At 43.4% G+C, this 15,505-nt stretch overlaps 1 protein-coding gene across 2 annotated transcripts in view; it reads right to left on the reverse strand.

The window, feature by feature from the left end:
- Positions 1–12,232, reverse strand: part of GNA12 (G protein subunit alpha 12) — a 44,705-nt gene extending 32,473 nt beyond the window's left edge. Inside the window, exon 1 of one of the 2 annotated variants that reach the window (XM_040591783.1) lies at positions 11,427–12,232. In XM_040591783.1, the coding sequence (XP_040447717.1) occupies positions 11,427–11,747 (321 nt within the window). In that variant the 5' untranslated portion in view covers positions 11,748–12,232. Of the gene's footprint in view, positions 1–9,061; positions 9,740–11,426 lie in introns of those variants that run through there. The other variant, XM_040591785.1, reaches the window with a different exon arrangement.
- Positions 12,233–15,505: the final 3,273 nt, after the last annotated feature.

The following is a 15,505-nucleotide window of genomic DNA, read 5'->3' on the forward strand; positions in this document are numbered from 1 at the left end:
AAAAAGAAAAATTGAAGTTCTGTTTCCATAGCTATTCACATGAACCTTAACATTATTGCACCAATATTTTTTTTTGCATACTTTAAGCTATCAAGACTGCACATATGTTTTCTTAACACTTGAACCTTTCACCTCTCCAGACATTTAACAGCACCACACAAGAACAGTAACTTTCTCAATGGAAATTAAGATTGGAGAGGGAAGTGAGAGGCAACTTCGTGTGAGTGTCGCAGAACAGGAACTCAAAGTGAAGCATTGCTGTTGTCACTATGCAACAGCGCTCCTGAAGTGCAGTTTCCAAAAATGTAAATATTTATGATTCTCTAGTGATTGTTACTTTCTTTTTATAAAGTAGAGAATATATCTCCACAATACCATGACAAGACTAAAATTAAATATATCTGTACAAACTGCTGCTTTTAATTCCAGACATAACTATTTAGTAACTGTCACATAGACCAAAAGCCAACTGTAATTCCTAGTTACAGAGTTTATCCCTTTATTAACAGAAGTCTTTAGATCTGCATTATTTGAACAGTGTTAACAAACGTAAGCATGGAGAAAAAAAACCACTTACAAGGTTCTGCCTCTGAACTGCAGATGCCCGCACGACGTCTCACAACCTCAGGCACTTTTGCAAACCCATCACTTGCACAAAACACCATCCTGGCCGCCATTCAAAGCCAGTGTCAGCTCCCCCCTACCCCCAGATGAGAACTTTGGAGATTTCTCCAAAGCACTGTGGTAACCCAGACCAGTGGGACACTGCTATTTCTAGGCATTTAGCACCAGGTTTGTTTCTGTTCAGTGAGACAAAGTGTTTATGAACAGAAATGGTTAAGCAGTGCTGTATGTCAGAGGTTGATCACCATCTTCCCACACCGACTGACAGAGCTCCCAGCCCACAGAGGCCAGCTCTGACCTTTCACCTGCTTGGGCTCCAGCTCCCTGCAACCATCTCCCCCAGCTGCTCAGCTTGGCTTTTCTACCTTACAGCTTTCGGACTGATTTAACTCTTACCCATCTCAGAGCTATCTCATTCCCTTCACGGCATCTCAAAGGAACGACCGTAAAATCACACAATTCCAGTTCAGAGACAGCGGCACCGGGACCTCAGCCTCGGTGCCTTTCCCCGCACTGTTGCTCTGCCTTTTCCTGCTGCCAGTGAAGATACGGAAGATCCTGAGAGACAGTTCTTAAGGAAAGTTTCATCAATTGTTCGGAGAAACCCACAGAACAGAGTTTCAATCAAGGGTGCAGAGACTGCTCCAGTCCCAGAATAGTCACTTATATGCTGGCTGCTGCTCCTTGGAAATGAGAGTTTGAATCTCCCTGGGGCAAGACAGGGAACCAAACTCTGGCCTCACAGACCCTATGTGAGTGCATTAACTACTGCAGGCTCATGGGCAGCTTGTAGCATCAGCACCTTCCTCTGACCGTGTAAGAAACGGAAATGGTTGCCACCAAATCACATACAGAGCTTGATCTGGGACTGAATGGCAGGTTCCAATGTAGAGACCAGTGGTGCTAGCACTGACAGAACAGACGTCTATAGACACACACAGAAGGTCAATTTTAAACACTGAATGAAGAACATAAAAAATAAGAAAGGGGTTAGCAAGAATGCTGTCCTAAACAGACCCACAGGAACACACCTCTCAAAATCAGAATCTGTAGAACACACCAGATTTGCGATATATATGAGGAGTAAAAGGAAAACAGCTAGCATTTCTTCCACCCAAGTCTTAGCAGTTAAAAGTTTTTGTGACTCAGCAAGATGTCCAGTAAAGCGAATCTAAACTTAACATTTCTCCATCTCTGCCAAACAGTTCCATAAATGCTACAAGCAGATGTCAGAAAGATGAGGATAAGCAGAGAACTTGCCAAATTTAGATCCCATGTTTTGCTATTCTCGCATTTCAGAGTTACTGGTTACACAATTTTTTGCAGCCACAACGAACATTTGATAATCCTTGCCCAATTAACCTGCAGAACAAATTACCACAGGAAAGGTCTCCTCTTTCCAGAAAGACATTCAGAACACTTTCCATACCTCTTTGCTCCAAAAAGACCATCATGTGAGACAGCCAGAGTCACTTTTATCTATCTATATAGTTAAATCTGCTTGAAAATTTATACATACTGTTGAAGCCCTGAAGTAAATATTTCATTTAGAAGGTTAAATTTAATTAAAATTCCTAGAATTTCCATTTATTATAGAATGAATGGAATAGTTCAATATATTTAATAAAGCACATTTATCAAAACTGAACTTGGATACAGACACCACTGCTACCAATAAGAAAAAAAACAGCAAACAAGTCTTATTACAGGTACAACAGTCCCTCCCAAGCACTATGAAGTTAACACCAGACTTTCAATTGTGGTGCTCATTTCACAGGAAACCTTCCCAACAGTGATATGACAGCTTTTCTACTACCATAAAAAAAAAAAGTCAATTCACTCTTTCATTCAGAAGACTGAATACTGTCAATTACCATTCTGCTTTCAAATTTGGCATATACCAAAAAAACCTGTGACAACAACTTTTGATATGAACTGTTCAGAAATTTATTTCAACAGATCTAAATCTTTTGTGCTGCAAGCAAAGCAGTACCCAGAATAAGTGAAGATGAAAAGAATTACATTCCACAGATAACAGTAGTGTCAGGCATTAGAAGATGGCAAAACAGCAGCATACTGGAAGCACCAGTCAGGGAGGAAAAAATAGGAAGTTCTCTGTTCCATTCCTTTCCTAATAATTTTTAACATAATCAAGTCACTGTATAAAACCCCAGCATGCACAAAACCTGAATGGAAATAGGGTAGAACAAAAAAAGGCATTACAAGTGTGTCACGTGTGATCTAACTCATGAAAGACCATAGGTCACACAGAAGAAAACACTATATGGATCTAGAAGGCCACAGTTTTGAAATAAAGTAACCAAGGAACGATATACCCAAAATATGCAAAACTACAAACCACTTGCAGAAAGCAAGTAGACAAAAGACTATTCTTTCCTTGCCCCTTGCTACTTAAGTACAAGTGGTATAGCAGCACAGTTATTAAACAGAAGATTAAACTAAAAGAAGGGGTTTTCCTATACACCCCCAGTCAGACAAACTCATTTACGTCAGATGTTGGCCAAAAGTATAAAGCATGGACTCAAAAAGCAACTAAGACAAATTGGTGGAAGAGAGGTTCAAAGAGGACTATTCGATTACATTCCAGATGCAACTCCTGGCTCAAGAAGTTTCCGAAACCAAAGGCTGCCAATAACTGGAAGAGTATACCAAAGTATCACATTACCTGTTCTTGTACCCGTTTTTGGTTGTGGGATTTCTTTTTTTTTTGTCAGAGACAAAGCGCTAAATCCTTGGCCTGACAGAGCCCAGCTGTTAGGTACTAAGCAGACTGTTTGCTACTCACCAGCAGGATGAAGGTTTTATGAGCATTTGCACAAATGCTCATTACTGGGACTGGCTCAAATATATTTTTTCTCCTTTACTTTTGAAAGTGTTCTAGCTTTTAAAAAAATTCAGACTGTCTTGTATTTTTAAGTAATAATTAAATGATTTTGTGAGAATTATTAGAAAGGTTATCACCAGCTAATGTCACTTGAAGCCAGTGATGCTTGCCAGTACATGAAAAAAAGTGTTGTAGTATTTAAAAAGCAGCTTGATTTAAGAATATCTTACATCAGCAGTTACACTACTACATAACAACAAAAAAAACCATTCATGTTTTAAATTATTCACATACTCCAGTGCTTGAAATATTAGTTATCCTTAAAATCTCACACCTTTCACCAGATGGACCAACTCAAGAAGCCAAGTGAACTCACCACAGTTAAGCACCACACACACAATGGATTGGGGGGCACTCATTCAGGAGCAAGGACAGGTTCTTCCATATGCAAATCAACAGTCAAGTGATCAGAAGTTTTGATTATTCTAGCCAAGTGCCTAGACAGAACTTGTAAAACTATCTAGAGTCTGTACACAAATAGAAAAAAAAAGTCTCTGGTACATTTTCTTGGAAGAAAGAATAATTTTAAGGAACTACTAGTATGAGATCACAGATGACAAAGTAACTGTTAGAAATGAAATACTGTAGCAGCTACTTTATAAGCTTTTACAACTAATACACTGTGCAACCTCATACAAAAGCCCTAGATCTCCAGCATCCACATATCACTTACGGAAATCATTGCTGTGGGAGAAGCGCTGATCACTGATGAATACTTGATCAGGGTACTCCAAGTCACAGCTAATAGACAATACTGTCTTCTCCTATGGCTGTAAACTAACATGCACACTGCAGGCAACAGGGAGATTCAAATGTGTTTCCTACTGTGTGTTTTAACTCATTGTTGTTGACAAGCAACTGGCAAAGCCTGGGGATCACAATTCGCAAGACCAATATAAACCTGAGCTAATGCCAAAAGGAACATTCTCATCTTAGGAAGATACTTCTAATGCACCCTTTGAGCCAGTGGAACAGTACAATGTGATGCAACTATATGAACACTGGTCCAGCTGTACCAAAAAACTACATCTCCATGATCACTGGTGCCAATACAAGAAAAACCTGAATCCCATTGATAGGACTGGACTTCTCAGCAGTAAAGCCTACTGGCAAGTAAAGAAAGATGATAAAATGTAACCTACATGTATTTTTAGAAAATATCTGAACCTTCTAAAGACGACATTCTCAAATACAATTTTTAAAAAGAAAGCTGTCGGTGTTTGCAAATATAGCTGTAAGCACTTTTTTTGAATTGGTCTGGAACACTGGAAAGAAGGTGACCTACTACTAACAAGCTAATAGCAAGATGATCAGACTTTTAGAGCGCACTATCGTAAAAGCATTAATGGTGTTTTTATTTGATTTATGTCCTTGGAATGTTATTGCCAAGCAGCAGCCAAGAACCCAATGTCATTAAGGATAAGGTTTCGAATTACAGAGCAATCAGCCTAACAATTACGCACCATCAAAAGGGGCATCTGTTCTGGTAGTGTAGATTCACAATCTCTTGTCTGATAGGTTTGTCATTTGTCTGAGCCCACAATGTGATCCAGTGAGCAAACGTCACCAAAATAATTTATATGAAAAGTGGTTTCCACCACCTATATTAGCTTGCTGTAAGGTGAGATAGACACAAGGGTAGGGGTGGGAGCAGCACCAGTTCGCCCAGTCAGGCAACAGAAAGCCTCACCAGTTATGTACGTATTTTCACCATTCACATATTCCAGTACCACCCAGGTGAGAGCACGGTAAGCACTAAAGATGACCTACCTTCGAGCCCAACATACAAATAAAAATGGGAACAAAGGGGAAGTGTCATTTACTTAGTCCACACGATCACAAACATTAAGAAACACTTGGATTAGCCACTGAATCTCTGAACTGGGAGCAGCAGCAATGTCTGCTTGTCTGGAAACTCTGAAGAGAATCCTTGTTTTTGACTGAATCCAGCAAAACGACAAATGCAGCAGAAGAAAAATACTTTCACTGCAAGCTTTACTTGCAACTAGGCACAAAGTAGAGATGATGCCCTTAAAGGTACTGGTGCTGGACTTTGAAAAAAGTTCCAAGTTAATGCTTTCAGAATTACATTACTTGGTTTCTCCCTTTCCTGAGACCATCACACTAGTATTTAGTTCATAATTAGTTCATGCTTTCAATAGAACAGAAGCAGGATCTGCAGTTCCAGAAGTACCCCCACCAGGCTTTGCAAGACCCTGTCACGCTGCCCTCACAAACACACTGCCACAGTACCCAGCAGACGTGCTCAGACAGAAGGGAAGGGTAGAGAGGGAGGGGCCTTCAACCTGACCCCCGCAAGGGTGAAGAAAACCCATGCAAGTGAAGGAAACTCATTTGGAAACTCTACAGTCTCCGATTCCTTCTTCTCTTGTTTTCATTTGTATTGAACATACTTTTTCAAACAATGTGTACTAGTTTGCCTTTGCTCTGAAGTTTTCTTGTAAACAGTTAGTAGCACAATTCGCTAATTTTTTTGCCAATACTGTTTCCAAGTTAATTACGAAAATCTATGTATTTTCAACTCACTGAATATAACGTAAGCTCCCAAATTTAGTCACTCAAGTGACTAAACATTTGTCTGGAACACATCAAAGTACGTGTCTACAGTCTCCAGGGACTAAAACTCGTTCTGCAATACTAATGACTACATCACAAGAACACTGTGAGCTCCATTTTGGAACAACAGGGAATATTTATCACTTACTATTGACCATTACTCCTCTTCCACTATCCACCACTATGAAGGCAGATTGCTCTCTCCTGGTCCAACCAGATGAGACCCCAAATTCAAAAAGACCACCAGAACTGATGGAATTTATATTTAAGACACAGAAAATTATCAACTGGAAGTCAGTAAGAGTTTCATTGGTTAAATAAACCTGTAACAGGAAGATCAAGAAGACTCATAAGGGCATTTTTTTTTTCTACGTAATTTTGTGAACATTCTTTTTCATATTGAAATAACCACTACATGATAAAAGCACAGAGCAAAGATAGTCAGATTTAAATACCAGTTCTATCACAGAACTTTAGCACTTGTATGCTAAATTTAACAGAAAAATCGCCTTATTAGCCACAGTTCCTACAGAGTATTCTCCTTGTCATTCCTTTCAAAAGAAGCTGTCCCAGTGGAAATAAGATTGACACTGTCCTGGGACCAACTACTCCAGTACAGCTAGACCCCAACTCTGAAGTAACAGATTAAGTGCCACTATCGTCACCACCTAATGAGTTACCAAATTCATTTGCCTGTAAACCCAAGGAAATGTAGAGTCAAATCAATTTAAAGAGTAACTAGCGTTCTAGAGTTTACATAACGGAAAGACGTATTCCCCCTTCATCTGCAGGCTACTAAAGGAATTATGCTTGCACTATAAATGACTAGGTAATTTGATCACTTAAAGCATAGCTCCTAGCCAAACTGAGGAATAGTCTTTTTCCCACTTCCCAGAGATTGTATCTGACTCAAACCTGCAAGTTGCAGATGAGTTTTCTTGTTTTGTTTTTCAATGATACAGGATACAACTACCTTACAGTCAGAGACCATAAACACAACATAAGCCCCTTCAGGGTATACAGAGTACCTGTAACAACGAAGCAGCAGCAGTCTAGGCTTAGTATTGGTTGCAGAAGTCCGAAGTTGTTCTTAAAATGGGACTTCAGCACAGGTTACTCATTTTGCCCACTTCACTGTCACTCATATTCAACTCATCAAGGAGAAATGCTCTTGGATATGCTCAAGGGTATTGCAACTGCACTCAAAAGTCCAAAAGATATATCCTCAGGGAGTTTTCATGTCCAAAATCTTTGGGTTTTTTCCCCCACTTAGAGCCCACAAACGAAGTTACACATCATTTCCTGAGTAGTCCTTTCCTTCGCAATTCCAGGCTTTTCAATTCCTTAGTCAACCATCACAATTCAGGCCACACACAAGAAAACACTCACAGATGTATTGAAACCTTGAGCTGGCCTTCTCATTTTCAACATAGAAACTAACATTACCAAAAACCTCATTAGATTATACTTCAGGCTTTTAAAAGACAAATTTTTCCTCTCTTCAGATTGAAATCTCCCAAACAAGCTGGTGCAAGTACCACTCTGGTGCTTGTACATTAGTTACTTTCTTATGCAGCTAAACTGGGTTTTTTTCAAGCAGCCATGGTATTCTCATAGTTGAAACAACAACAAAAAAAATTTAGACAAGGAACATCAGAGCCACAATTCATCAAGCATCTAAGCTCTTTTAACTGTTATCAAAGGAAGCAAGTAGAGTAGCAAGACCAACCAATCTGTTTTGGAAGGTATTAACAAGATTCCTTCAGCTACAGTTTGAAGGCATCAAAATGCTCATGTAACACCACCAGTCATTTCTTAGATTTGAAACAAGGTACACAAAAGTTTTCCAAGTTTCTCTGTATATCCCAAGAGTCACCTTAAAATTCATGCTGCAGCAGCTAGCCCTGTCCTATCCACTTTCCTTTTCCAGGTGGGTGTGCTAAAGTCGTGAAGCCTGTGTACTCATACCAGAACATTAACACTACTGCTTTTCAATTCAATCACCAAGAAGTTCCAAAAAGTTACTTTGAAACTTAGCCTCGATTAACAAGCAAAACCCTAGTTAACCGATGACTATTTACCTTAAACCAAAGCAAAACTAATGTATTTGAAGACTGTCCCACAAATGCCAGAAAAAGCTAGCAAGGCCCTGAACCATCACCTGTACTAAATGGAAAAGTAAATTCTGTATCATAGATTTATTTCGTTCCAGCATTTTGTTTCTAACCAGGATTTCCCCTAAGTGGGGGTGAGAAATGGAGAGAACAGAGTAAGGAAAGAACTCAGCATTGAGAAGATATTAGAAACACGAGAAGCTGAAAACTCAAAATAAAGTGGATGCTGACAGTAACATTAATTCATACTTAGCACTGTTATTTTCAAAGAGGTTTCAGGTTCTGTTATCTGAATCTGTTTGTTCTTTCTCCGTAAGCTGTATAGACTGCCTAAATACTACTGCAATAAGTACTTCAGAAATATCAAGCACTATTGAGAGAGTAGGAAACCTCCTCCTGCAGAGCGAAGTTTAGTCATGGCTGGAAAACGAAAATTGACCATTTAATCCCAGAGATTTACACTGCATTTCTAACTCAGATCTCAGTGATGTAGAAGCTTAACAGAACCATTGTTTGACCATGCTGAGAACTGTGTGGAAAAGGGGCTAAGGTTGCTGCAGCTGTACTTTACGACGTCAAACAGATTTATATGCTATTCAATAGGATCATTATCACTTCACAATGTCCACATATCGTTATTATAAAAATTAATCTTATTCATCTTTTCTTGTAAGTTATGTGCATGGTGATCTCTGCTCCACTTAGTCTTAATGGGTGATCACTCTAGTCTGAACTTCCTGAAAAGCAAAAAGCACCTGTAGTCTAAACACTTTATTATAGAAAGAACAGCAGTGAGGTTCACTTGACAATTTATGTCATTAAAGAAGCAAAATAAATTTACCTGAAACATTGTGTTTTGAAAGCCTATCTTGTATTTGAAAGTTCTGTCTTGGTATTTGATTTCATCTTCCTGATGATTGTGGCAGAATATCATGGTGTTATGAGGTTTCTTTCAGATGAGCAACATGCAAACAGAATATCTACTGCCTTCTCCCTACACTCCAGTCTCGGACCTCCTTCCCACCAGAAAACTCATTTAGTTCCCTTCATTTGCTTTCCCTCCTTCTGCCTACTCTTCCCACAGCAACCACTCTCAAGCCATTCCCCAAAACCTACAGGTGAAGAGTAAATTGTATTCTTATACGCAAGAGCCATCTCTGCGATCCGGAGGAATAAAAGAAGGAAGAGTCTCACATATGCTGTCCAAGTACCTAGAAGGGCAGCCTAACCTAACACTCCCAAAATATGATCTGCAAGGACAAAAGGGCTATCTGTTGAACCATGTTAACTCATTTGAAAAATACTTCCAAATTTTAGTTTAGGAGGCTTAAAACGGTGTTCAACTGACAACAGTCCAAGAAGTGTTGTTAACTACCAGTCTTGAAGTCAGAACTGACTGCTACCTTGAGGACCTGGATTCCACTCTAAGTTCTACAAATGTGCCCAAAGCCATCCAGCAGACAAGTGTTTCAAGTGCATAACTCAGCCTCCCCTACTACAAGATGGAGACACTTTCCTTTCCAAAGCACACTAAAGTCCTACTGCTACAAGTTTTACACCTGCTGCATACATAAAATATCACAACATTTTACTACAACTAGTATTGCTTAGACAACTTAAAGAGTCTCAGATTTTTTCCTTTTTCACAAACTGCTTACTTAAAAGCCTCTGCTACTATTTAAATCAGTAGCAGTAACACATAAATCACTAGAGTACTAAAATAAGCATTAAGACCTCTAAAATAAGACTTCTTATTTCTAGATGTATAGATATTTAAAAAACAAGAAAAGCAAAGCCACTTGTAACACTCTCTTTGCTTGCATAACTACAATGAAAGGCAAGTTTCTGAGCTTCAACTTTCTTGCAGTTAAATGGGTTGCTGCAAACCTGAAAATGGATGAAAAAAAGAAAATTAGCCAACAATTTTCCTGTTCACTAACAGAAGCAAAAGCTCATCATGATACACTGGCATTCTTGCAAGCCAATGACAAGGGTCACCGTATGCACGCACACAGCGTGCATATGCACAAAGTGCATGTAGAGCTTTTATTTAAAAACAAATCTAAAATTTCAGCGGTAACTTGTTATTCTTAACTTGCAGTTCCATTTCCTTTAATCTTCTATGAAATCTCACAGAGCCTCACAAATTCATGCCCACGTAAGAACAGCGACATTCCTACAGGAAAATATAGGTGGGAAACTAGCAGGTTTTTAGAGCACGATTATGAAAACGAAGAGATATATATTCTTAAGCAAGCTTTTTATGCATCTTCAGGTATTTTCTGAAATACAATCACTTCTACCTGCACAGGGCATCAAAGCTTCTTTCCCAGAAAGAAACAGCTTTTGTCAAGGCTGATTTTCTTTAATTGTCTGTAGGCCAAAGGCACTGTGAGCTCTACCAGTAGCCTTGAGACTCTCCCATCACTAGAGAAAAACACTACCAGCACTATAAAGCCTGCACATAGATTCAACAAAAACTTTTTACAAAGGCACTAAACCAAAGTTATTACCATTTCAGCGCTATTCTTGGTAACATCCCACACTACTCAACTCTAAGGGCCTATGCCCCTCCATTTCTAAAGATGTACAAGTAACAACCACTTGCAGTCACAACATCTGTAAGAAGATTCATTTCTCATCCTATCTCAAAGGCACACGGCCGAGGCATGGAAATCCCTCTGCGTATCTTCCAAATTTGAAGTTTCTCCCATTCTGACTTTGAGGATGCTCTCGTAATGTTTTTTTTCCAGAACGAAGGCCACACCTATATCCTCTCTCCTCTGAGTTTCCACAAAGCTCTTCTCAATCGCCTTCGCAGGGAAGTTTCCTTTGAGCTTTTTTTTTTTCAGCCAGGCCTTCTGACGGCCAGCGCTGGAACGGCAGGGAGCCTGGCCTCCCGCGGCCCGCCAGGCTGTCGCACAAAAGGTACACGCCTTCCCGAACACCTGCCCCGCGGAACCCCCTGCCCCGACCGGCCGGCGCATCCAAGGCGCGGCGCAGAAAGCCCGGGGGAGCCGCCGCCGCCGCCCCGGCCGAGCTCACATCCTTTTCCGACGGCGATTTTGGGCACGGCCCAAACTTCCACAACTGCGGGCTACGTCGGCGCCGGCCTCCATCCCCGGCCGCCCCGGCTGCTGCGGGCGAAGGCGACTGTAACCGCCGCTCCCCCCTACTCCCGGCCCGGGCCCCCGACCGCCCCTCACCTTGAGGATGTTCTCGTAGATGGTGGCCCGGAACTCCAGCAGCGCCTTCTGGTCGAACTCGCGGCCGTGGATGATCCGCATCTGCTTGAGGAAAGTGGACTTGCCGCTCTCACCGGCGCCCAGCAACAGGATCTTGACCAGGCGGCGCACGGCCCGCCGCTCCCGGGCCAGCATCGCGTCGATCTCCCGGCTCCGCCGCCGCGCCTCCCTCTCCGCATCGCGGCTCCGCTCCTTGCCCTCCCGCCGCGGCTGCTCCCCGGCGCGGCCCGTGGCCTCGGCCGGCAGCAGGCAGCGGCTCAGGGTGCGCACCACGCCGGACATGGCGGCTGCGGGACGGCAGGAGCGCTCACAACGCCGCGGAGACCCCAGCCAGCTCCGCCAGCATCGGGCGGAGGCCACCGAGACGCTGGGACCCGGGAGGAGGAGGAGCACCACCCGCAGCCGGGGGCTAAGGGCCGGGACCGCCCATTCCCCTTCTCCCGGCTCGGCTGAGCGACGCTACGGAGGGAGGGGAGGAGGGGTGCGGCCGGGGGCGGCCAGCCGGCCGGGGGGAGGGGTGGCGGCGGCGGCGGCGGGGCGCGGCTCGCAGGCCCTGCCCGGGGAGGGGGCACCGCCGCCCCGCTCCTCTTCGAGCGCCGAGGGGGCGCCGGGGGGTCGGCGAGCGGCGGGAAGACGCTCCCTAACTCTCGGCCCGGGTTCAGCCAGCGGCCGCCTCCGGTGCCGGTGGGGCGGGGGGGACGAGGAGCCCCCGGCCCCCTCAACCAGGGAGCGCCGCCACCGCCTGCCGAGGGAGGTGCCCACCCGGCTCTCCCGCCCCGCTAATGCTGCGTTTCATTGGGCGACAGGCGTGTCGGTCAACGCCTTCCTCTTCCAATTGGAGAAGCCGACAGGCGGGGCGGGGGTAAGCGGGCGACAGGACTCAAGGCAAGGCAGGGCGGGGGCGGGACGAGCCCCAGCGGCCAGAGGGCGGCCCCGAGCGCGGGAGAGGGCGGGCCCGCCGCGCGGGGCGTGACGTCACGTAGCGTCGTGTCCCGAGCCGTTGGCGGGAGGTGGTCGCTGAGGCGGCGGCAGCGGCGGTGGGCGGGCGGTGCTGGTACTGAGGAAAAAACCGAGCCGGTGCGGGTTATTTCACACCGCAGCGCTTCAAAAACTGTAAAAGACATGCAGTGATATAAAGAAACGCGTCATCGCTGGCATCATCCAATGAGTACGTGCAGTCAGGGCACTTCAGCGTCGATGGGGTCTTATTAAGCCAGTTTTAAAAACCTCATGAGGATTTGTGTCTGCAGCCGCCCCGGGGAGCTGCTGCCAGGCGGCTCTGACTTGTACCTGTACAGGGGGCAGCCGACTCCCAGCCCCTACCTGGAGAGCAGCGAGGGGTCTGTGCCCTCCACTAAAGCATGTCCTGGTTCTCTGCATGAAATTTGTTTTCTTGATTGACGTCAGGTATAACTCCTTGTAAAGCGTATTGAAACAATTAGTACTGGGCTGATGATGAGACAGGGATTAAAGTATCAAAGCACACATCTGAAAGAAAATCCCCTCAGTCTCCTGATGAGGTGCTGGAGGTGAAAAAAGAAAATGTTTTCGGAAGCAGCAGGTATGTGGTCACCTAGCAGTGGCTGGAATCCCAGACCTTCTGGCTGCAAAATGAAATGATAAAAGACAGGTGTGTGTCCTCAGTTCTACGAGGTTATATGGTCCTTTCTGTATTACTTCTTTTTGTCTGTGCTTCCAATTATGTATGTCATAAACATCTAATCCAGTTTAAGCCTCAGATAATTTATCCCACTCCAGGCCTGTGCCAAACCCAGGGGCAAGGGACACAAATACAGAGCTGAGCGAAGCTACTAAAATGACTGGGATTTCGTAGAAAGTTAAGCATGTTAAGAAGCCTTAAGACATCCCAAGAGATCAGGGAGTCACAGAACAAAACCAAAAGCAATTCCTTTCATGGAAGTGAGAATTTTGAGTAAGTATTAATCACTGAGATGCTGTTGTCAACACTTTCCAAAGAGCAAGTCTTTTTCTTCTTAGTGAGAAGAGACACCTAAAAACACCTTTAGTATTTCAGAAGTCAAGAGGAGAACAGAACAAGGGTCTTAGTCATAAGCCATTCACTACAGCACAGAACCTTTCCAGAGAAAGATATTTTCTCTTTCAGGATCTTATCCTTCAGATTGTAGTTTGAGGCTCAACAGCAGCTCATTCAATGTATAAAATACTGCTGTAATTCATGAGTTTCCCCACTGGATGTCATAGTTGCACCACAAGAAGCCAGTCAGAACAGTGGGATGAAGATGAAGAAATCATCCCCGAACCCGCTAAACTCTATAGGCCTGATTTTCACAACAGCTGAGCACTCAGGACTCCCGCTGGAATCCTCAGATGCTAAGCAGCCTGAAAATCAGACCCTATGTAACTCTGAAGTGCACAGATTGGTATTTTCTGATTAGCTCAGTTAGTCCTGCCCCACTAGCGTTGTCTGTGCCCTACTTGAGGTCCTCTTCAGACTTCTGAGGTTCTAAGCGGTTTTGGCAGAGAATTCAAACAACCATGAAGTCCAACTTCTGTGATAGGCCTGTAAGTAAGAGTTAAAATTATGGTACACAATAAACTAATCAAACAAATCAGTTGCCAGACATCTTTAGTTCTCTATGCATTCATCCATGAGAGCAGCTTTCAACAGCTCACATCTAATTGTGAAAAGTAAAAGGTCCACCCCTCCCTCTTTTCCCCGCAGCACTGTTGTTCCTCATCTAATCATTCAGAAGCTGTTCTAAAAACAAGACAAAACAGGATTTGTTTACTACCGTAGATCTGCAGCAGTATGCCTTCTGTTGCTCTGCTGAGAGACAGGGCAGAACCTCACAAACACATGTGGTGATTCCTATTGATGTTTCTGCAAATGTTTTGTTATAGTATAAGCAACAGGTGTAAGCACCCCAGTAAAAGCTTATGAGAGAGGCTTATATTCAGTCTCCATGCCTTCCCTTTCGATTTCGTTATTACCTGCCCAGTTCCATGCTTCAAAATTTCCAGTTCATTTCACTTCTTTGGGATTAGACTGAAATTAAAACAACTTATATTATAAAAAATAATAAAAAAATAATTTTTCTATTGCTTCTTTCACTTTCTCAGTTTTCCAGCTTTATCTTTTTTCTATTTCTACTCTGTTTTCCTTTCCCCATCTCTGTTTCTTACTATAACTCCTGTTCTCTTTTTGCTGAGATGAAGAAATACTTGTTCAGCTGCTTCTAGTTCTCCTTCCTTCATCTCCCATAAATATAATGAGAGGGAGGAGGAGACTAAGAGATGGAAGAAAACAGAGGACTGGAGGATAGAACTAAAGGCGATGAGGGCAACATGGTTTTTATTTCCCTTGATGGCTACAAAGCAACTGCACAATGAGCAGAAAGATGGGGAGCTCTTGAGGGGAAAGGCTGGAGCATGACCTTCTGAGGCCCTGGCCCTGAAAACAGATGGCAGAAGATTAGAGCTGAAAAGCTGTATGGCAGTTGGAGAAGCTAGTGGTCTGCTTGCACCTGAAGATCTTATTGCAGATGGGAGTGACGTCTGGGCATCTCTGGTAAATGAATATAAAAGTTAGGGAAAAAGGACTAATAGTGAGCTCCAGCCGGTAAGTTCCACTTTCTGCTTACAGGAAGAGCTTGGTTCTTTCTATTTCAAGCCCTGCTTGTTTCTACCTGGGTCAAGCACAAAGAAGATATATGGATTTAGCCCTCAAAAGGATGCAGAGCTATCATTTCAGTGTTTTGAAGCTTGTAGTTGACTAATCCCAAAGTCTTCCCAAGTCCCCACCTGGATGATAGCCCATTCTTTACCTAGTCCCTTGTGACCCATAGCTTCAAGACTGTGTTCTCTTCTCTGAAAGTGTATTATCAACATCAGCAGAGGAGGCACTTCACACAGCAGTGTGAAGGAGATGCTACCACTTCAGCTGAGAATGCAGCTAATGAACCCTATAAGTATTACAAAACTGAATGTTTGCCCATACCTGGGAGATGGCTGTTGTTTTCCTGAGTGCTACCAGACACTGTCACTGCCAGGAAGAATAT

This window comes from Falco naumanni, chromosome 4 (assembly GCF_017639655.2).
Source record: "Falco naumanni isolate bFalNau1 chromosome 4, bFalNau1.pat, whole genome shotgun sequence".
NCBI classification, from domain to species: domain Eukaryota; kingdom Metazoa; phylum Chordata; class Aves; order Falconiformes; family Falconidae; genus Falco; species Falco naumanni.